This window comes from Oryza glaberrima, chromosome 10 (genome assembly GCF_000147395.1).
Source record: "Oryza glaberrima chromosome 10, OglaRS2, whole genome shotgun sequence".
Classification (NCBI taxonomy): domain Eukaryota; kingdom Viridiplantae; phylum Streptophyta; class Magnoliopsida; order Poales; family Poaceae; genus Oryza; species Oryza glaberrima.
Window position 1 is genome coordinate 13,597,283 of NC_068335.1, and position 21,859 is coordinate 13,619,141.

At 40.4% G+C, this 21,859-nt stretch overlaps 2 protein-coding genes across 2 annotated transcripts; both read right to left on the reverse strand.

Annotated features, from left to right (window-relative positions):
* Positions 1-3,443: 3,443 nt before the first annotated feature.
* LOC127753515 (cyclic dof factor 1-like) lies at positions 3,444-6,061 on the reverse strand. Its single transcript, XM_052279004.1, has 2 exons — positions 5,761-6,061; positions 3,444-4,903 (listed from the first exon to the last, which is right to left on the reverse strand). The coding sequence occupies exons 1-2, from the start codon at positions 5,851-5,853 to the stop codon at positions 3,677-3,679; spliced, it is 1,320 nt and encodes a 439-aa protein (XP_052134964.1). The 5' UTR covers positions 5,854-6,061; the 3' UTR covers positions 3,444-3,676.
* A 10,449-nt stretch (positions 6,062-16,510) lies between these two features.
* LOC127753059 (probable glucomannan 4-beta-mannosyltransferase 2) lies at positions 16,511-21,599 on the reverse strand. Its single transcript, XM_052278516.1, has 9 exons — positions 21,213-21,599; positions 20,970-21,068; positions 19,726-19,978; positions 18,435-18,545; positions 18,189-18,325; positions 17,970-18,083; positions 17,687-17,886; positions 17,402-17,599; positions 16,511-17,268 (listed from the first exon to the last, which is right to left on the reverse strand). Exons 1-9 carry the CDS (start codon positions 21,510-21,512, stop codon positions 17,106-17,108), a joined length of 1,575 nt encoding a protein of 524 aa, XP_052134476.1. The 5' UTR covers positions 21,513-21,599; the 3' UTR covers positions 16,511-17,105.
* Between the last annotated feature and the right edge of the window lie 260 nt (positions 21,600-21,859).

The following is a 21,859-nucleotide window of genomic DNA, read 5'->3' on the forward strand; positions in this document are numbered from 1 at the left end:
ATGAGGACATCAGGTCATGTTCACCTGATATATCCTCCTCTGATAGACAAAAAAAACAGTTACCTTTTCCCCTGATAATTAAGCTTGTATCTGACAACTATTATTTATGAGGCTTAGTTAACATCTTTTGGACCAAATTCTCAGTGTTTGGAGTTTATGGTTGGTGTGGACACAATTGGACCAACCATCTTTTGACATGTTATGCCATGTATTTATTTCTTTGTGTCTGCATTCAACATACCAATTTGACCAATATGTGCCTTTCTATGGACCAAATTGAAGCTTTGACTCCTACTACAGTTTTTTCAGTTTTCACTTTTCTGACCAGATACTACAGTTTTTTCACTTGAACATATATCATATGAAACATGGGCATGATACTTTATTTTTCATGTAAGTTTTTCATATGCCGATTTAATTACAGTGTTGAACAGTTCCAACTTTTTAGATAATTTGCTATTAGCAACCCACTAGAGAGGCCTTGTGTGATTGCCAACGATTCACCGGTGCACATCAATTATGCGTCATTTACAGGGCATATTCACCTTTGCTTTTACATCTTTTTCCCCCCCCTTTTTGAGAACGACGTGCTTAAAAATCTATGCGTGTCTATGGTGGGTTGGTTGAAATTTCACTATCTTTTGTCTCTTTTCTCATGCTCTTTTCTTATTTAACCTTGACTTCCTATAAAAATACATTTCGAAACAAAGCACGATAAGATTGTTTAATACTCCCTCCGTTTCAAAATATTTGACACCGTTGACTTTTTGGTATGTGTTTGACCATTCGTCTTATTTAAAAAATTTAAGTAATTATTTATTATTTTCATATTATTTGATTCATTATTAAATATACTTTCATGTACATATATAGTTTTACATATTTCACAAAATTTTTTTAATAAGACGAACGGTCAAACATGTGCTAAAAAGTCAACAGTGTCAAACATTTTGAAACGGAGAGAGTATTTGTTGTGATTTAGGAAGTTAGAATTGTCCTAGTGACTCATGAGTCCGCTTTGGCTTACTTTTTCTTTACTTTCTTTGATGGGAAAGTGCACTCAAAGCTGTTGCAAAGTTTTAATAATTTTCTCCAATCCTTTTATTTTTTTGGTGTATCACTTTGAAAAAGTGCGAGGAGCTGAGGTGCCAATGATGTATAGGCTGCAACACGTCGACTTCTTATTGGGTTTTGACCTCCAAATGTCAAAAGGATAATTTCCCTTGTTTTATAACATGGCCGAAAGCTTCTGAAGATAGACACTAGTACATCAGAAAACCATGGCTGTATTTTTGTTTTTACTTACACTGAATGTGAATTTTTTTTCTTGTGCAGCTCACCAACATTTATCTAACATTTGAGTTCTTTTTTTTTGAGTGATTAATTTTTAACAGTTCTGAGGCATAACATGAAACAATTCTTAGGCACAGGTGGTTTAATTTGGCTGAAGGAATTATGTTATCATGATCTATGCTTTAACACACAAGTTCAAGTAATCAACTTTAATGCTAGTTAACCTATCTTTTGAGAGTTCAGTTATGATTACATAATTCTGTGAATTGTGGGTGCAATGTCCATGCACTAAGCAATGCCCCAAAAGGATGTTTTAAGTGGCACTCAAGTGATAAGCATGCTTATACCATTGATGAATGCATGTGGTGCTCATCACTTCATCAGTGGTGCGTCAACGTTTAATTAGTTACTACTATTTTGTCACTTTTTCAGCGCATTTGTGTTTGGCTCTCTGACCAATGTGTTGACAATTTGACATGTAGATGGAAGCTTAGGTCAAATATAATAAACAAATACTCTATTGAGCATGGTTGACTGACGGTGTTGTAAGTAGTGGAGATGGCACCAGCCAAATGTCAACGCGCAAAAGGAGACAGCATGAATGGTGCTAATTAATCCATATGTTGGAGCATTACTAAGCTGCATTGCTACCTAACAAAAAGCAAGTTTAGTTAATAATCACTACTAGATCGCTTACTGTATGTATTGCAACTATAAGGGATTTTAGTTGACATAGGTGGTGTTTGAATCTACTAAAGATGAAGATTAAGTGTTTCACGTAAAATGAGTGGGTAATAAAATATGATTAATTGAGTTTTAATTATTACAAACTTGAAAAATAGATTAATCTGATATTTTAGAACAACTTTCATATAGAAAGTTTTCGCACGAAACACACCGAGCAGTTTGAAAAGCGTGCCACGAAAATCCAAAAGTGTATCCACTCTTTGTCGTGGATTCGAACAGGACCATAGTCATATTTGTTTTGCTTCATAATACTCGCTCCGATTAAAAATATAAGGTGTATTAGGTTTTTGCTTCATAATACTCGCTCCGATTAAAATATAAGGTGTATTAGGTTTTTGCACGGTCTCTAACCTTATACTTCTACCATTAGTTTCTTTCACAATATATTATCGCATTATCTAAAAAATAATATATTATCAACAGCTGCAAAATTAACATCATATAAAAATATTTTCAAATACGAAGCTAGTAATACAATATAGTTGGCACTAAACACATAATTGTTTGCTTTAATTATTAGTCCAAAATTTGTTAGTTTAGTTACTAGTCAAAATGTTGACTTTGTGGAAAACTATGACAGCTTATATTTTCAAACGGATGGAATGTTAAATTAGTAATGCATAGACAGGATAATCCATCAACTAGATATAGGTGATAAATAAATGTATTTCCTTTGAGTCCATGTGGCCCCACTAAAAAATGCCAACATGTCCATCTCCAATCTTTGCTAGATCAAGCCTTTCATATATTAATTAATATTTTGTTTTGTGAATCCTTTTGTTGTTGGTTGGACCGCTTGTAGGACTGAGCTGGCAGTATGTAAAGGAGCTAACCATTCAGCTTTCACTTTTGAAGGTCAGTGGGGCAATTGGACAAGCAGTTGCTTGTCACTTTCTTTTCTTTTGGCCATGCCTGCCTCCACTTTTTGCACCACTTTCCTAGTCCAATTATCTCAACAAAAAGGCAAATAAATAAATATAAGGGAAATAAAGAAAGAAATGCAAAAGGAATGATACAGAGAAACCAACAAAGAAATCAGATACTGTTTCTGCTGTCCCTGCCAATCCTGAGATGAGAAAGACTTGGACAAATTTGAGAGTTTACCAGAATGTCAGAATATGTCCTTACCCATACCATGAATCCTATGGACTACTTGTGTATTCACTCTCTTTTTTTTTCTCTGAAAACCCATAAAATTTTATTTCATATCAAGGAACAAAGTACATGGTTTATGGTGCAATTAGTTGCACACTGAAACTATTCTTCAGACTGAAGCTTGCAACAATATTACAACAGATTGCTGAAGAAATGAAATACCTCAAGCCATATATTCCATCTAATTGATTCTTATTTATCTACAAAACCAGGGGCCTTACTTATCTCCTGGCTCCAAACCCAAATACTAGCTATATCCATTTAAATAGCTATTTTCTAAATAGTATTTACATGCTACCTATGGTTACAACTATATCTCCACAAGTAGCTATGTCATACACTTCCCCCAAATACCCCTAGTATACAAATACTCTGTCTGATTCACAAAAAAATCAGTACTGTCAGGCTACTAACTTCGTGTTCAGTTCAGAAGCAGCAGAGAGGATGGAGGCAAAAAAAAAAAAATCTTGCAAGATGGCCTTCAAGATCCCTCCTGGAAGGTCGCGGATCGGGTAAGCGCGACGGGGTTGGTGTGCAAGAGCGGCAAGCTCGTGATCGCCGGATGTTTCGCCGTCTTGCCGTCCCTCTTTGGCTCGAACACCGTGGTGGCGAGCTTGTGCACGCCGGTGCCATCGTCGTCGTTGTTATCGTCCGCCTTGTCGCCGCCTCTGAAGGCGAAGAGTGACCGGATTGAGCTCCGGGCAACCTCGTCGGCGTTGTCGATCCGGATCGTCTTCGGCACCCACACTTTACCATTGCCATGGTGATCTCTTGCCTCATGATCACCACCCTCTCTAGGATGCTTGCCTAGTGTGAAGGAGGAGACTGAAGGTGTAGCACTTGTAGGTGGTGATGATGATGAGATGGCCTGAGACTGGACTGTGGCCGGCCATGGGAGGCTCCAAGCTCCAGGAGGTGGAATCATGCAGCCCCAGTACGCCGGCGCTGCCGGGTATATCGGGATCGCGATCCCCGAGGTGTAGTAGGGCCAGATGCCGCCACCGTTCATGGCTGAATGATGATGATGAGGAGGAGGAGGAGGATGCTGCTGCAACCCGTTTGTAGGTTTTGCTACAGTGTTGCCGATCTGCTCGTCGTCCCTGTTGCTCGACACCTCGCTGCACGCGGCGGCGGCGTCGGCGTTCCGGGCATGGGCGACGAGCCCCTCCTTGCCGAGGCGCGTCATCTTGTCGGCGAGGTCCAGGGTGACCGGCGGCGCGTCGTGTCCGCCTCCGCCGCCGCCGAAGCTGAGCACGGTGGCGTTGGTGGCGTCGTGGGGCGCCGCGGGCATGGCGGCGGCGGCGGCGCAGGCGCGGACGCGGTGGAGGAAGTGGGCGGCGGCGGTGGCGTTCTTGTTCTTGCGGCGGCCGGCGCCGACGGGGACGTTGCGCATGGCGCCGCCGGCGGTCCAGTAGCGCTGGCAGTGCTTGCAGAAGTGGCGAGGCTGGTTGACGTTGTAGTTGTTGAAGTAGCAGAACTTGGTGTCCATGCTGCTGCACCGCGGGCATGGCAGGATCTTGTCCGGCTTCTTCAGCTTCATCTCCTTCTGCTGCTGCTGATGGCTCGCCGCCTCGCCGCCCGGCTGCGGCGGGCTCTCGCCGTCGACGACCTCCGACCGCGGGGAGGGGTCGGCGACGGCGACAGCGGCGGTTTCTTGGACGTCGGATTCGGTTGAGCTGCTGCTACTGCCACTATGCTGCTGAACATCCTGCAAATTAGCAACAGTCAAATTAGTTGATCAGTTCTGAAGAAGTGATAATTACTATAGTTCTTGATAAACACTGTAAATTTTTTAGCCTTTTTTTGGGTATAAATCAGGAGGATACAACTGTACAGGCTATGGTTAACATCACCACATATTTGTAATTATCTGATACTATCCATGAGTGCAAATTTAGAGAGAGAAAAAATATTTATTTCCATTTTGTTGTTTCAGGGTTACAGTACTAGGTACTTTTGCTGTATTGGGAATTGGTTCCTGTTTCTGAACTCTATCTGAAGGTTGGAAAATTACTAGTTTTTTCTTTCACAGCTTATAAGAAAGGAAATTTGGACCAACATAGATGGATCCTAGGAGGCTAAAAGACAAGGCTTTGTCTTAACTCCTAAAAACTCTGAAGAGACCAACCAAACAGGTCAGGTCCATCTTCAGAAACTCTAGATTTGCACCAAATCAAGCCCCCCATACCACACCAACTTAAATTAGCATATATTTATTTAAGAGAAAAAATGACTTCCATCACCCTTCCTTATGAACTGTAAATAAAAAAAAAACTTTATACTTTTCCTAATAGAAATTTCAGCTTCATCAAACTCTTCAAACTAGCACTCACTACTGCACCTTTGGAAGGCCTCCTATGCCTTCACATAAAAGAAAAACAAAAGATTTTTTGCAGTTTAAGATGAGAAGAGACATACAAGAATTACAGAGTAGAGACCCAGACCGAAAATTCCCCAAGAGACGCAGAGCCAAGAATCAAAAACTAAAACAAAAAAACAAAAACAACAACAACAACGACAAACGACGATCCTGATCGATCGAAGCAGGGCAGGAACAAAACCAACCTTGGCATCCGGCTGCACCGGGATCGTCTTCCCGAACAGCTTGATCAGCCCATCTCCTCCTCCTCCTCCTCCTCCTCCTCTGCACTCACCCATCTCACCCAAGCTCTCCTCTGATTCTCTCTCTCTAGCTCGTCTTCTTGCGCCTCCGCTGCTGCTGCTGCTGCTGCTGCAACACTGGAACAAGAGCAAGAACAACAAGTACAAGAAGAAGAAGAAGAAGGGGGATTGGGGTTGTAGGAGGGAGGAGGAGGGAATTGGGGGTTCTTGGAGTGATGCGTGCGGCGGCTGGCTATAAGAGAAGGGAGGGAGGAGGAGGGTGGGGGCCACGTAGGAGGGTGTCGAGAGCCACAAGCTTGGCCTTGTGGCCTCAAGGGTGCGTTTTTTGATTCTCTTCCTCGTCGCCTTTTCCCACACCCCCCGTCGCCCTCACCCGCACCTGGCCCCTTCTTCGCTTGGCTGCCATCTTTCCTCTTTTCCCTCTTTTGCACTTACCACCCCCCTCCCATTTGTTTTCTCTCCTTTATTGTCCTCCTCGTTGTCATCCCTTGTGATGTTTCTACATTGTTTTTCAGAGGGCTGCTACAAAACGGAATCCCGTTGTAACGGGATAGATATATTAACTATTCTTTTGCACGAGTATCACATGTATCAGGTCCTAGATATCACAAGTACCGAGTAATAGGTATCACAGGTATCGGGTACCATGTAGCTGGTACCACAACAAGTATCAGATATCAGATACTGTCTCATAAGGGTATCCCGTTCCAACGGGATAATGTTGTCTAGGTTTTTTTTTAATAATAAAGGTGTTTTTTTATCCGGCCTCTACATCCAACCAGGATATATGCGGTCATCTTAGGGTGCTACTCAGATGACTACAGCCACTCTACTACATGCCCTTCCGTATTTCTATATTGCAATTACTAGTAGCATGTTCGTTTTTTTGCAACGGATCAGAATCATAAAATAATTGTGGATTGGGTGGGTGATGAGATGAATTGAGGATAAAGCACGGGCTAAGCTCATATAATTAGGGATTGGCTGGTTGGCTGGCTTAAGAATTAGATACGGTGGTTACGCAGAGTGTATGAAAGAGGACGAAAGAAGGACTATCATACTTTTAAGGTAATAGGGACGTTCTTGATTTTAGAGTTTATTTAAAAGTTTTTTCATCATAGTTTATTTTCTAGCATTTACTTTTAAATCGATAAAAACATGTAAACAAAAGTTTTATCCATGGATTATTTTTACTTGTTAATAAGTCGTGATTTTCTTATAATAAATATAAGTGAGCCATTATGTAAAATATGTAGTCCCTTCTGTATGGATCGGTGGACACAAAACTCTCTAAAGAGAGATGTATATAGTACTATATCTATACTACAAGGTTTGGTTTGCCAATTGTATTTTCGGTTCACATCCATTCATTAATTGTTCTCGAAGTAGTAGTTAGTTATTTCCTTTTTCCATCGCTATTGGTTCTACGAAGCCTGACTTACTCCCTTCGTCATAAAAATATAAAGCACGACTATTTTTTTTATTTTTTCATACTATAAAATGTACATGCATACGCATGCAGTTAACTATCATATTTCTCCTCTTTAATTTGTCTTTTAAATCTCGACTCTTAAAATCTCTAATCTCATTAGATGCATGCATTGTATTTGTTATAGTGATCAAAAAGAGAAAGTGAAATAATTCTTTCTTGGTTTCTACATTAGTGGTATAGTTAAGCCTTATATTTTTGGATGGATGGAGTAATTGGCAATGGATTTGTGGTTGTTTTCACTACTGTGTTATGTTTTCTAGAAAAGGTTATACGCATATCCAAATTAAGGGTTTAGCTGGGCCATTTTTATGTTTGTAGGTTGGAATTCTTAACAACAAACTTTACCTCAAAACCCATAATTTGAAATATGGTAATATCTAGTTGGGCCATTTTTTTCAAGTGTAATAATCAAATAAGGTCAAGATTGGAATAGGCTGACAAAGACATATCATACTCCAATATGGATCATACTATTCAAACAACCTTAATTACTCTAATTAAATTTGTCTTTAGAGTTGTAACTATGTCAGGGAACAGTGTGGAATATAGACACAAAAGGACTTGGGCATCATATCTACAAATGCACCGGTGATTTATTATCATGTGGTCCGGGTGCTTTCGTTTGGTTTCTTTTTGTGTATTACCTTGCACTTCATTTGACAGCCCTGTAAAAGGGGTTTTTGAGAAACACGCCGAATGCATTTCACTCTCAAAGTTTGTCTCAGAGCACCCTCACTTGTAATTAAATTGTTTTTAGACATGTCACTATGTCAGGGAACAGTGTGGAATATGGACACAAAAAGACTTGGGCATCATATCTACAAATGCACTGATGATTTATTATCATATGGTCTGGGTGCTTTCGTTTGGTTTCTTTTTGTGTATTACCTTGCACTTCATTTGACAGCCCTGTAAAAGGGGTTTTTGAGAAACATGCCGAATGCATTTCACTCTTAAAGTTTGTCTCAGATCACCCTCACTTGTAATTAAATTGTTTTTAGAGATGTCACTATGTCAGGGAACAGTATGGAATATGGACACAAAAGGACTTGGGCATCATATCTACAAATGCATTGATGATTTATTATCATATGGTCTGGGTGCTTTCGTTTGGTTTCTTTTCGTGTATTACCTTGCACTTCATTTGACAGCCCTGTAAAAGGGGTTTTTGAGAAACACGCCGAATGCATTTCGCTCTCAAAGTTTGTCTCACCCTCACCTGTTTTGGGCGAATGCATTTCGCTCTCAAAGTTTGTCTCATCCTCACCTGTTTTGGCCAAATTCTCTGTGACTACAATTATTTGCATTGTTCCTAGTTTTCTTTCTTTCTGAAGCTTTAGATAGCTCTAGCGTGCAAGCCATGTGTCATAAGCATATAGCTCGTGAGATTGTATGGCCATGTACTCGTAGAAGCGACAGTGTATGTCCTGGAACTCGGGGTATATTTGGAGGAGCTCCACACCACAAATTAGTATTTTTTTTCATCGGCTTTACATCACAAAACCTGCAAGTTTGGTATTATTGATCTTTAGGACGCTGATTGATATTGGTTGTGTTAATAACTACTCCATTCGTACTAAAATGTAGTTTTTTAATAGTTTGATTTCGTCATAATATATAGCTATTTTTTCACTTACCTCTCATTTCAACCAACCATAACCATCCATCCATCTCCTATTTAATTAATTTCTTCACTTATTTTCTCTTTTCTACCAATTACAACCTTAATGTCATCTTTCAATTTCACTTATTTTCTTAAAATTTTCCGTAAAAACATAATTAAATTTTGTGACAGAAGAAGTATATCTAATATTAGAATACATCGAGGGTTTATTGTAAGAAACAAGAGCCTGTGGTGGTCAAAGATTTGCCAGGTGTAAAGGTTGGGAAGGAAGAGTTTATTGTTTCCTGTTTGCATCCCTCCCTGTCATCATCCAATATAAGGTTCACTAAAATTGTGAATGAACCTGGTCCATCATGTTGGTATGTAGACCAAGTGATGTGTCACTGCAGCAGAGCATCATTGACAGGTGGCACGCACAGCTGGCTTCTCTTATTGCCCTACTTTGGGGGGTCTTTTTTTGCCTTGTTGGGTATAAGCTAAAAAAGAGATATTTAACAATTTAGTATAAAATATTGTTTTAAAAAAATCATTTTTGCATTGTATAAAAATAATGGTACTTTTTTTAAATGATAAAATAAAACAATGGCACTAATCTTGCCAAGAACAAGTCAACCGCACATGTGTCAATTTCCACGTTTCGGTTCTAGAAAGTTCTTCTCCTTAGGAACTTCTTTAGAATCAGCTTGCACTTCTTAGAGCAAGTTTAATAGTATAGCCAACTACTAACTCCAATTCATCTGTAACTAATCTAATAGTTCATTCATACAATAGTTACATACTATACTATTAATATCTGGTCCCACCTGTCATACACACACTGCATCTTGGAGTCCGTGCTACAGCTGGCTACAAATCTGTAGCCCGCTGCCCTTCTCTTTCCTCATTTATCTACTTAAAATATGTTTGCAGCTGGCTTATAGCCTGTTATTGTACTTGCTCTTACCTGGTCAGCTTCCTTTATCAGTTCCTCCCATTGTGACTTGTGAGTGGTGAAGTGCCCTTTTTTGACTTTATTGGAAGGGTAACAAACATCTGTTTTCAGCTGGCTTGAAAGAGACTAGCAAAGTCCATAATTTTTTTAATTAATTAAGTAATACCAAATCAACAAAGTTTGTAACTTTATTTCTGAGGTTTTATTGTTAGACTTTTGTATATATATGGTCGTAGGCAGAAAACAATAAACACAACAAAATCATTTGTCGGTTTTTGTTTACATCTCTTCTAAAAACCATTTCTCCATATGTGATACATGAGTGGAAAAATATTTTACCCTGCATGAATTTCAGACATAATTAGACCCAAATAAGATTGTATGGCACATGACACATCAAATCATAGTGCCTTTTCAGGAGAATTAAGTAATGAACCGTCCAAGCAAAATCCCTAGTAGTTAATCCTTGCATCTAACCTAAACAACCTTATCTAGCTGAGGAGATGCACATGCATGGAAGAGTTTTTGATGAGTTTCACAAAGTCCTCTGATCTGTACTGGTTTAAGAATAAAGATTTCACGTCAAATATATAATCGGTGACGAGCCTTTCTTTAATTAATTAAAAACAGAGACAATATCTTTCTCAGAGTTTGGTTAAATTTATGTCCCACAAAGACCGTAGTTTGGAGAAGAAGAAACAAAATATTCCCTAGCCTACACACGTGGCGGAAGCAGGAGCATGCCACGTGGCTCATATCATTTTTCTTTCCCCTTGGATGAGTACGTTGAAATTAAGCTGTGATGGTCCAATGTTCAGTTGTGTCAACATATGTGAACAAAGATGTGGGGATAGGTATTGACTATTAGCTACTTGTACTTTGCTTGGAGTAATTACTTGAGGGACTCCTAATTAAGGTGTGATTTGGCTCAATCCAGGACGCAATCTATGTGTTGGGTTTTGGTTGGGGAACATGCATGGAGGGGAAACATTGGGGACGTTTGGTCCCCTGTACCTGACTTAGACCCAGCAGATTAAGGGTGAAAACGGTACAAAAATTTTTGATATCTCCGGTTACCGTTTTCGGTTTGCACCGACCGTTTTAGTTGGTAACGATAATTGTCGACGATGGAAATGTAAACAGCAATATTTTTCGAAAATGGTAGCGGAAATGAGATGGTGGTTTTTTCGACTGTTTTGTCGGTAACCGTGTTTGTCTGGTAATTTCCGTCAAAATTCTGAAAGTTCCCCAACGGCCCAGTCAAACCAATGCATCGGAAGCCCAAGAATAAAGGAAGCCTAGCATGCAGCTCATTAGAAAAGGGAAGTGACCAGGGGAAACACTGTTAACCCTAGGGCATGGCATGTAGATTTTGTTGAACTTTGGTCTTCTCAACTTATGGATGTTGAAGTATTGTTTAACTTTGTTTATATTGTTCGTCAAACTTATTATCATATCATTCATCATCATATAACAATGTTATATGGAGCGTATTGATGCAAGAATGAAGTTATAAAGTCATCTTTCATGTGTAGTTAAATGTGTGACTGCCACACTCCGATGTTTTCGACATGAATTTTTGACTTCCGACTAAATATCGGTAGATTCTGTTCTGATCATCCTATTTCCGATATACCGATATACCGATATTATCGATATCGTTACCATTTTCGGATCAAACATTCCGATTTTTTTTGGAGAAGAAAAATATGAAAATAAAAATGGTAAAGGGTTTTTCCAATCGTTTCCGACCGTTTTCATCCCTACAGCAGATGCAATGTTGTTTTGTTTGATTAGATATGTATGCGTAATTGCATAGGATGATACTCTCCCCATCCTAAAATAAACTAAGTTTTTTTATATAAATCCAGACATATGTCTTGTCTAGGTTAATTATTTTTTAAGAATGGATGGTGTAGCTCACCCAGTTCACAAGGCATCACTTATTATGGCTCTGGGTAGATGAAAATCATATCTACTTCTCCATATGCATGCTCAAATTGGTCCACTAGCTAATAAATAGGATTACAAGGAAATTAGCATAAATTAGGTAGTATTAATGTGTGTCAAGCTATATCAATGACGACAAATTTGATAGATAATCTCTAGTAAATTGTTTTTTAAGATAATTAAAAACTTTGCTATTATCTTTATCTTTTCACATCCATGCTACTCATACTGTCATACAACATCTTCAATCCATCCGTCAAACAACATCTAACAATTACAAGCTCACCATATCAAGCAACCAATAAACAAATCACAATTGAATACCAATATATCCTGGCTTTGCCTGGATCTTTTGTTGAGCCTGGCTACAAACGTCCTAGTAATTAAACCGGAACAACCATTGGTTCTGACTTTGAAAAGCAGATGCACAGTGAAACTTAAAAGTGTTTTAAGTGGCTATTGTTGATGGACAGATTGATAAATATTGAGAAACTTCACAGTACAGGGAGAACCTGAATGTGTAATATGTACAGATGCAGTGCTAGTAGACATGGTGCACCTCTTTTTCTCATGTTCTTTTGCAACACGATATTGGAATTATCAGCAAAATTTGTACACAAGGAGGGAGAAATAATATTTTGTAATTAGATGGCACCTTGCACATTGAAATTATAACATATGGATTTCAATTAACATGTAAATCATAAAGGAACAATTACATAATATATTTTGTAGTAAATTTCACAAAACTACTTATAATTTGACCAAATTATTGAAAACTATAAATTAACATTAAATTTATCATAAAACTACATGTTTAAGGCTAATTACAACAAAAATACATATTTAATAATGAAATTATCATAAACTATAGATTTTGATGTTTAAATCCTTAGCTCCAAGTTTTATGTCTCAGGTGGTCACTACGAAATGACTAATCCAACAGCCAAGACACAATGATGCACAATAGAAAGCTTACATGATGCCACCTCCATCATAAAATATAAGAAATTTTATCCACATAGTTATATGGCAAAATCCTTCATATTTTGGAACAAATGCAGTAGCATTTCTTTAAAGAACCATCCAAGGGTATCAATAGGGCGGAACTTTTTCCTCAAAAAATAGGGGGTACGGTGGAGCTAGGTAGGAGAGGAGGAGTGCTCAAGAATCCGGTCAAGAAAATCTTTTAGCTATAGTCATCTATTTTCGTCATATCTGCACCCTCTCAATCCAAACTCAAGCACTCATATCAGACTAAACTTGATCTAAAGTAGTGTAAAGCAAGTGAGTAGCACCCCTCACCATTTTGTTGTAGCTCCGCCCCTGGGTATCAAAGACATGCAATGGTGCTTTTCCTATTATGGTTTATATCACTACTAGAAAAAGTATCTTTCCAGGCGGCAAAAAGTGATTTTTGCAGGCGGAGGTACCCTCCGCCTGTAGGTCAACGACTGCGAAAATCATCTATTTTCGCAGTCGGGGCAACAACCCGCTTGCGAAAATACATTCAAAAAAACAAAAAAAAAAATCACGGGCGGCGGTCGCCGCCGCCGTCCTCCTCCGGCGTCGCCGCGCCGGGCAAGAGGGGAGGGGAGGGGAGCCACGCCGGGCATCGTTGTCGCCGCCGCCCTGTGCCGTCGTCGTCGTCGCTGCCGCCGCCGCCGCCGCCGGCTCGCGCCGTAGTCGCCGCCGCCGGCCTCCCCCCTCCCTCTGGCCAGATCTGGGAGGGAGGGGGGAGGGGAGCTGTCGCCGCGGCCCCCGCGCACGCGTCGTCGTCGTCGCCGCGGCCCCGCGCCGTAGCCGCCGCCGCCGGCCTCCCCCCTCCCTCCTCCGGCCAGATCTGGGAGGGAGGGGGGAGGGGAGCCGCCGCCGCGGCCCCCGCGCGCGCGTCGTCGTCGTCGCCGCCGCCCCGCGCCGTAGCCGCCGCCGCCGGCCTCCCCCCTCCCTCCTCCGGCCAGATCTGGGAGGGAGGGGGGAGGGGAGCCGCCGCCGCGGCCCCCGTGCGTCGTCTTCGCCGCGGCCCTGCGCCGTCGTCATCGCCGCCGCCGCCGCCGGCCTCCCCCTCCCTCCTCCTAGATCTGGGAGGGAGGGGGGAGGGGAGCCGCCGCCGCCACCCACGCCGTCGTCTCCGCCGCCGCCCCACGCCGCGCACCGCCCCGCTGCCGAACGCCGCGCCGCCCCGCTGCCGGACGCCGCGCCGCCCCACCGCCTTCCGCGATGTAGCCGCCGTGGGAGAGGCCGGCCGTGGGGAGGAGAGGGGAGGGGAGGAGAGGTGAGAGGGAGGGGTGCGTTTTGAGACTTAGAAAAAATCTAAGTCTATCAAAAGTCTATTTATAGTCAAGTCTATTTTCGCAGGCGGACCGGCACATTTATCCCGATTTATATTTTTGTAAACGGTCATTTGGCTCTAAGGGTTATGTCCGCCTGCGAAAATGAGACTCCTACGTTGGGAAAAATGCTTTTTCTAGTAGTGTATCTAGTAATTACTAGACTAAGTAAATTCCAATTAATTACATGGTAGATATAGATATGCAAGCATCCAATTGAGCAACTTGAATCTGTATGGGACATATATATATACTTTGTATGTCCTAGGACTAACAATTAGTTCAACTTTATCTCTCGTGCATATGCTGAAGGCACCTTTATGTGTGTGTAGTGGTACACGTGTGGAGCAACTCGGTGTGTGCATGTTCTCTCCCTCTCTCAAAAAGAAAAAAAAAGAAAAATGTTATACACGTTGTTATAGAATTATTAGATAAAATCAAAAGTGGAAAGTTCATTGGATGTCCAAGCCTAGTTGCTCTATCCCCACTTTATAAAAGGCTGCTAGATATGCCCAGTGGAAAATGCAGGAACTAGATCCTTATATATTATTCCCTTCTCTCCCCAGCCTATGATATATTCTTTCCCATAGTCCAGTCCGAGGCATGTTTTGTCTGCCCAAAATGAATAATGAAAAAAAAGACACCTAAAAATGAAATTAAACATAAAAAAACATAAGAAATATGCATATCTATACTCCTTTAATTAAAAATAAGTAGTGGTGCCACCGCCAATTCTCTATCTTTCTGAAGTAGGGAAAGGATATGTGAGGTCAGAGAGCCTACATATCAATCACCCATAGTGGTGTTTGAAACTCATGAAGTTGAAGATTAAGTGACCGCACGTAAAACGAAAAGCTATTAGCACATAATTAATTAAGTCTTAATTATTATAAATTTGACAAATGGATATATTTGATATTTCAAAACAACTTCTATATAGAAAATTTTCACACGGAACATTGCCATTTAGTAGTTTGAAAGACGTGCTAACGAAAACCGAGATAAAATTAAATCTATATCTTCATGAGAAAATAGCAGGGCACAGACCAACATATTAGTCCTTAAATATACGTAGAAAATTACGAGATGCATAAAAAAAAGTAATGATAATAACATGTTAATGATGATTTCAATTAATTAAAATTTCGTTGCGAATGCACAAGCGTCAGGCAATATGCTACTCCCTCCATCCACAAAAGTTACACCTATTTCGCATTTGAGTTTTTCCAAATAAGTTGTTTCTATTTGTAGTCTTTATGCATTCAAGATTTAAATGAAGAGATAAATTAAATATTTTATTAGAACCCAATGAGTCATCTAAATACTTATTGGTTGTATGTTTGTATTCACTACTTGATTTTGTAACATCCAAGGTGATTTAATTTTCCCTTGGTCTTGGTATAAAAAATAATGTAACTTTTGTGGATGGAGGGAGTAGTATACTAAATAAACCAAAAATTCTCATGGTTTCTTACCACTCTATAAAGCAACAAAGTAAAGTCATTTTTTTTCCAACACAACAAAAAGGTCATTTGATTCCTTTGCTTGCACTACCTCCTCACATTCAATTCCACCATCTTTTCTTCTTCTTCTTCGCATTTAAGTTTGGGAAAGCATCGAAAGGAGAGCGACGTTTCATGTTATACTTGGCTGTGATGAGGAGGAGAAAAAGGGCAGCAAAGCGTAGTGCTTTCCACCACCTCCACAGCGACAGACAGACAGGTTTGGTGATCCACAAGCAGACGCTACGCTGTGGCTCAAATGGGCTAATCACATCACACACACATATATACTAGACCGCATATGGGCCAAGAAAATGCAGCAAAACTCCAACCAACCTTACGTTTCTTTGTTGGTGAAGAAGCCAACTGGCCAAGTGCCAGTCTGACACTTGTATATCACTTCCCAAAACAACCAAAAAAAACTTCTATCAAGGAAAAAAAAAGCCATGTCAAAATGGTTTTTCTTTATGCTGTGCCTCGTTCTTATCTTAATAATTAAGATGTAGATTGAACATTGGTTTTCATTAACACGTTTTTTAAATTATTAAACAGTGTGTTCGTGTGAAAACTCTTTATACATAAGTTGCTCTAAAATATCAGATAAATCCATTTTTTTTAGTTTATAAAATTAAAAGTCAATTAATCATACGCTAATGATTTTCTCGTTTTAGAGCACTTATTTAATCTTCAACTTCATAAGTTGTGAACGGGGAATCATCTGAAATAGCTACTGGACAATGCCACACATTTATTTTTAGAGTAAATATCAAAGACCATTTGTGAAAAAAAAAATCATGTCTAAGATAATCCTTTCAAAACACTAGCTTCAGAAGCCCCCATGTGGAGATCACGGTAAGGTATATGCTTCCAAGATCAGACAATTGTTCTGTCTACACACATGAGCAAAGTTCACTGTTTCGTTTTTGTTATTATTGTTTTTATAAGGTGTATGTGCATTTTGAATTCAAAACTTGTAATATTCGACCAGAAATTATTGCTACAATCAATGGGTTTAGAATCATATATGGAAATATCTTCAGGTAATTCTCCTGCTTTATCAATACAGCGAGCAGTTCTCCTGCATGCTTGCTTCAGAAATACATATCATAAATTTTGTTGGTATTGACAACATTTGCAAGGGCTAAAGAACTGCACGCAAAATTTCAATTTCAAAAAAATCATGCTGAATCAAACTGATTGATTATTAGTTAGTCAGGACGTAATTTCCCAAATTATGCCTGAATAAAACAGATACAGCTGGTGGCTCATCCTACCACTACTGGGAGGTTGGAACTCTAGAAGTCATCTCTCCCATTCTGCATCAATTAGAAATATACACATCTCTAGCCTAGATCATTTAACCCAATTTTGTATATCCTATCATCAGATCATCCTTCTTGCACACAAAATACTGGCTCTTGTCATAGGAGAAAAAAAATCTCAAATGGTAAATGGTAAGCTACGAACAAGGAGTTCTTGTTCCAACAAAGCCAAACCCCATCACAGTGAATGCAACAGCTTGGAGGTAGATGTAGATGTAGTATTTATGATTTCCAAGAACGAAATCATATGATGCACATATAAGGAGATAGAGCGCAAGCAAGAGCTCAGGAATGTAAATCCTGCAAAGGCAAAGGTTGAAATCTGAGAGACGTTCTTGAACATGTATTTTATTCTTTCAGCATTGAAAGTAAACTGTGCTTTGCTCCCGAAAAAAGGGATGATGTAAAATTTATTATTGGTTGCTACACTTACCTTTCAGCACATTCAGTGGGCTTCAGTGGTTCAAGCAGTGGGACATCAAGCTCATCCTTCACCTGATCACCTACTTTTTCAGTAACTACCCAATCATTTGCACGTGCAGTTTCAAGTAAACCGCTTAGAGCTGCACGCATACGGTGCATGGCCATGACATTCTCAAATAGAATCCAGAATGGCATGAGATGGACTGACCTATCATATTGCATAAGATAATCTAGATAAGTCGGCAGTAAGAAAGTACATAGGAGGCTGTACTAGTAGGAAAGAGCCATGCGTTACCCTGGATTTCTGATGGCATTCATAATAGTAATGGCTGTGGGAATATAGACCAGGCCCCACACAGGAATAGTGACTTCAGGAACCATGGCAGACAATGGGATGACAATACAGTAGAACAAGAAAGTCAGGATGGGAGCAATGGCTCTCCGTACGAAGAAAAAACTGTACAGAAGATGATGTTTCTTCCACATTGATACCTCCTACATCAAACATAGATGATAATAGTGTTACAAGATAACAAGACAAACTTTTGTCTTTTGGGGAGAGGTTCAAGAAGGCAAACCTTGTTTGTAATAATTTCCCATGCCATTTTTCTGAAAAGATTGGCAGCACCACATGTCCATCTATGTTGTTGGTGACGGTAGGCCTGGAAGGTACTTGGGAGTTCACTCTTCACCTGTGTAATATTAATAATTTCAATGCTGTCAAGGCACAGCATAACACATGCTAGTCATATGCCCATCGAAAAGCATATTAGGTTCAGAGGGAGTGTGAGACATACCCTTATATCACCAACATACAAGAACTCCCATCCCTTTAGGCTTGCCCTTACAGCCAAATCCATGTCTTCCACAGTGGTGCGGTCTTTCCATCCTCCAGATTGATTAATAGCAGATACGCGCCACACACCAGCTGTACCTGTAGGCAAGGTTGCTATTGTTTTGGTACATGTACACTTCACGCTAAAATATCAAGCAAGATTGAAGCTTCAAGTAAATGGCTACGAGAAGTCGAGAACAGCTCTTACCGTTGAAACCAAAGAATGCGTGCATAAATGAGCCTGACTCTTGCTCCACTTTGAAGTGGTAGTCCAGTGACATCTTCTGTATCCTTGTCATCAGGCAAACATTGTAGTTCACTGCAAAATCACCCGGCAAAGGCCAGGTCAGGAACATCCTGTAATCAGAATAAACAAAACTACTCATTTCAAGTTATCGATATTACCACTGCCATAGAGAGGGGGTAAATTGCAGCGGAACATCATTAGTAATCAGAATAAATAAATTAGTGCTTAAAATTGTCAACCTAGATAATATCATGCATCTTTACTGAAGAGTGGGTAGAAATTGTTAGTCCTCTGTTCATGTTATATGTTTCTCAGCCAAAATGTTACTTAAATCACCATACTGTTTAGGTTTAGCTATTTGTAGGACTAAGGAAATATACATATCATAATGCATATTTGTGAGATGGAGTTAGTATTTTGAACCACCGTTGCTTCATATGCAGTCCTGTTTATGGAAGGTATCAACATCCCAATTATGAAGTAGTTACAATCATAAAACTTTGAAGACTTGCGTCAAAAAAAAAAAAAAACTTTGAAGACACTGATCTGACTTTGAGCACAAATGCCCATATCAGTAAGCATGGCAGTTTGAGGAGAAACATAAGCTTCAAAAATTTTAAGAGCAAGGGTCTCAATGTCTCATACTTTGTCAAGATGTAGTCTACAACTCTACATTTTGTGGCAAGTCCAGTACTTTGTTTGGAATCTCAATCCTTATGTTTAATACTTCTTGGGGCAGGAAGAAAAATATCTCACGGGAACACATCCCTGGGTATGTGCAAACTCGGATGTGGACCATTGGATGAAGATGAGGTTTGAATGGACTTATAGATGCTTAAGTGCCACATGGATAAACATTTTGAAACCACTTAGATTGAAAAATCACGATGAGTCATGAGTGATCACAACCTCAAGACCCTCTACATCCAATCCATCAAAACCTCATCTAACGGACAATTTCTGAATTTGAGAACATCTAGATATGCTTGCATTTTTGTACTCTTTTGAAGGAAGAGATGCCTTCGTTAGAAACATTCACTATTGAACATTAAGCATGCAACAATGAAGAGGAACCAGTAAGTTGGCAATGCACTTTCCACTCCTCATTCTTGATGCTCCATACTACTTAGTACTTTGACAGACGATTGTCATTTTGACAATACATGATTCTCTCTGCTTCATTTCCTCCATTCCGTTTGCATGATAATGAAAGTACAGCAACAATATCTAACAATGGTAGCAGTATGCTTACCAAACTCCCAACGTGTCTGCACAAGTGCAATCTTTGGATTGTGCAAAAGATATGGCATGGTTTTTAAGAGGAAGTCTGATTCAGGCTCGAAATCTGCATCGAAGATAGCAACAAAGTCACACAGTTGTGCATATGTATGCTCCATGCCTTTCCGCAGGGCTCCTGCTTTGTATCCCTTCCTGTTGTTTCTAACCTCATACTTGATATTAATTTTCTTGCTGGCCCATTCCTTACATTCAAGCTCCACTAATTCCTGTACTAATGAAAACTAATTAAAAGAATATAAAGGCATAATAATCTCAAGACAAATACTAAATGAATAACACACACTGAAAAAAAAACAATGCATTAATATTTAAAGTTTCCGTTTGTCAATCACCTCACTTCCAATTTTGCACTAATTAGTTGGTTTCATGAAGAGTTTGTGTTTGCTTACTGACCAAGTGACTAAACGATTCTATCCAAACAAGTAAGCAAAACAGAAAGAAAGTATTATGTGGCAATCAAGTAACTCATAGATTCGTAAATCAAGTACTTTAACAAGGGTGCATAAATGCATAAGTACTACATATAACAATTATTCTACTTGATAAATCACAGTGACATGGTTTTGTCTCCATGTTGCCTAAATTCATTTCATCACATATATCCACACTATAACAAAAACAATTCACGGAAATAAGATTTGGAATTTGTATGGACTATTCACTGAAGGAAGTCCATTAGTTCGATGCTTCTGCCACCTATCTACATTCGAATGATATTGATTCTAGTCCTTAAAGAAATAACAATGAGTTAAATACTGTATGATTTGCTTAGGGAAATTTGAGAAGCATTGTTCTGTACGAATATACAGAACATTTCACAAGAGCATCACAGCAACCAAATTTTGGCATAGAGTTAACACAAGGCATTTGTTTCTTTTTTTTTTTTTGGACAATCAAGACAAACTTTTTGTCACCGAATGACGTTAAGACTTGGAATTTATACGGACTAATCACTGAATGTCGCGCATTCGTCCTATGCTTCTGCCACCTATCTACATTCAAATGACACTGATTGTACTAATCCTTAAAAACAAATGAAAAATGGGTTTAAGTACCATATGATTGATTTATGAAGATTTGACCAACATTGGAATGTACGTAACAGTTTACATTTCCCATGAGCATGACAGCAACCAAATTTTGACCCCTTTTTTTGGACAACCAAGACAAACTCTTGTCACTGAAACCTAGGCTTACTTTAACGAAAGGATCAGTGGAGTCATCCAAGACTTGGATTATGATACGGTCCGGTGGCCACGTGAGCGCGCACGCCGCTCCGATGGAGAGCTTGTACACCTGCACACACCAAAAAAAAAAAAAAAAAAAAAAAAAAAAAAAAAAAACACACCAACAATTCTGGGATTAAATGCGATGAATCAACGGGGGGAGAGAGGACTAGGCGGGCGGAATGCAGGAACGGGCGGGGCGGGGTCACCTCACCTCCTTCTCGTTGTACATGGGGATCTGCACGAGCACCATGGGGAACTCCGCGGGCGCGGGCGCGGGCGCCTCGACGTCGGGCGGCGCGGCCATGGGCTCCCAGCGGTAGCCGTACCCACGGAGGCGCCTGGCGGCGGCGGCGGCGAGGCTGGCGAGGCCCATCCAGGCGGCCTCGGCGACGAGCATGGCGGACATGGCGAGGCACGCCCACACCGCGGCCCGCAGCGCCGGCGCCACCGCCCCCGCCCGCACCGCCGCCGCCCACGCCGCGGGCAAGGACGACGAGGAGGAGGAGGCCATGGATTTGCTTGCGGCGGGAGGAAGGGATCGGCGGGCGGCGGTGGGCGGCGCGTGCAGCTTTTTGAAAGGGAGGAGGGGAGGGGGGTAGGTTTGGGTGGTGGTGGTGAGGAGTGGACGCGACGGCAGCCAAGACCTTTTTTGCGATGGAGCCCCTCCATTTGTGCTCATATTTCACTTCTACTACTACTTACTCCTTCCATTTCACGTTACGATATACGTTTTAGCCTTTTCCGTAGTATTTTCTTGGAAACTATCATACTATATCCGTATTCATATCCCTTCTGTTTCACGTTACAAGACACGTTTTAGCATTTTCGTCCCTCCGTAATATTATATGTATTTGTTGG

Excerpts from the sequence above, each read along its gene's own strand:
- LOC127753515 (XM_052279004.1), bottom strand. The coding sequence starts at position 5,853 with ATGGGTGAGTGCAGAGGAGGAGGAGGAGGAGGAGGAGGAGATGGGCTG. Across the intron at positions 4,904-5,760 it reads CGGTGCAGCCGGATGCCAAG|GATGTTCAGCAGCATAGTGG; the intron begins GTTGGTTTTGTT and ends GCTAATTTGCAG.
- LOC127753059 (XM_052278516.1), bottom strand. The coding sequence starts at position 21,512 with ATGGCCTCCTCCTCCTCGTCGTCCTTGCCCGCGGCGTGGGCGGCGGCG. Across the intron at positions 18,326-18,434 it reads CGCATTCTTTGGTTTCAACG|GTACAGCTGGTGTGTGGCGC; the intron begins GTAAGAGCTGTT and ends CCTTGCCTACAG. Across the intron at positions 17,269-17,401 it reads CCCACTGAATGTGCTGAAAG|GATTTACATTCCTGAGCTCT; the intron begins GTAAGTGTAGCA and ends TTGCCTTTGCAG.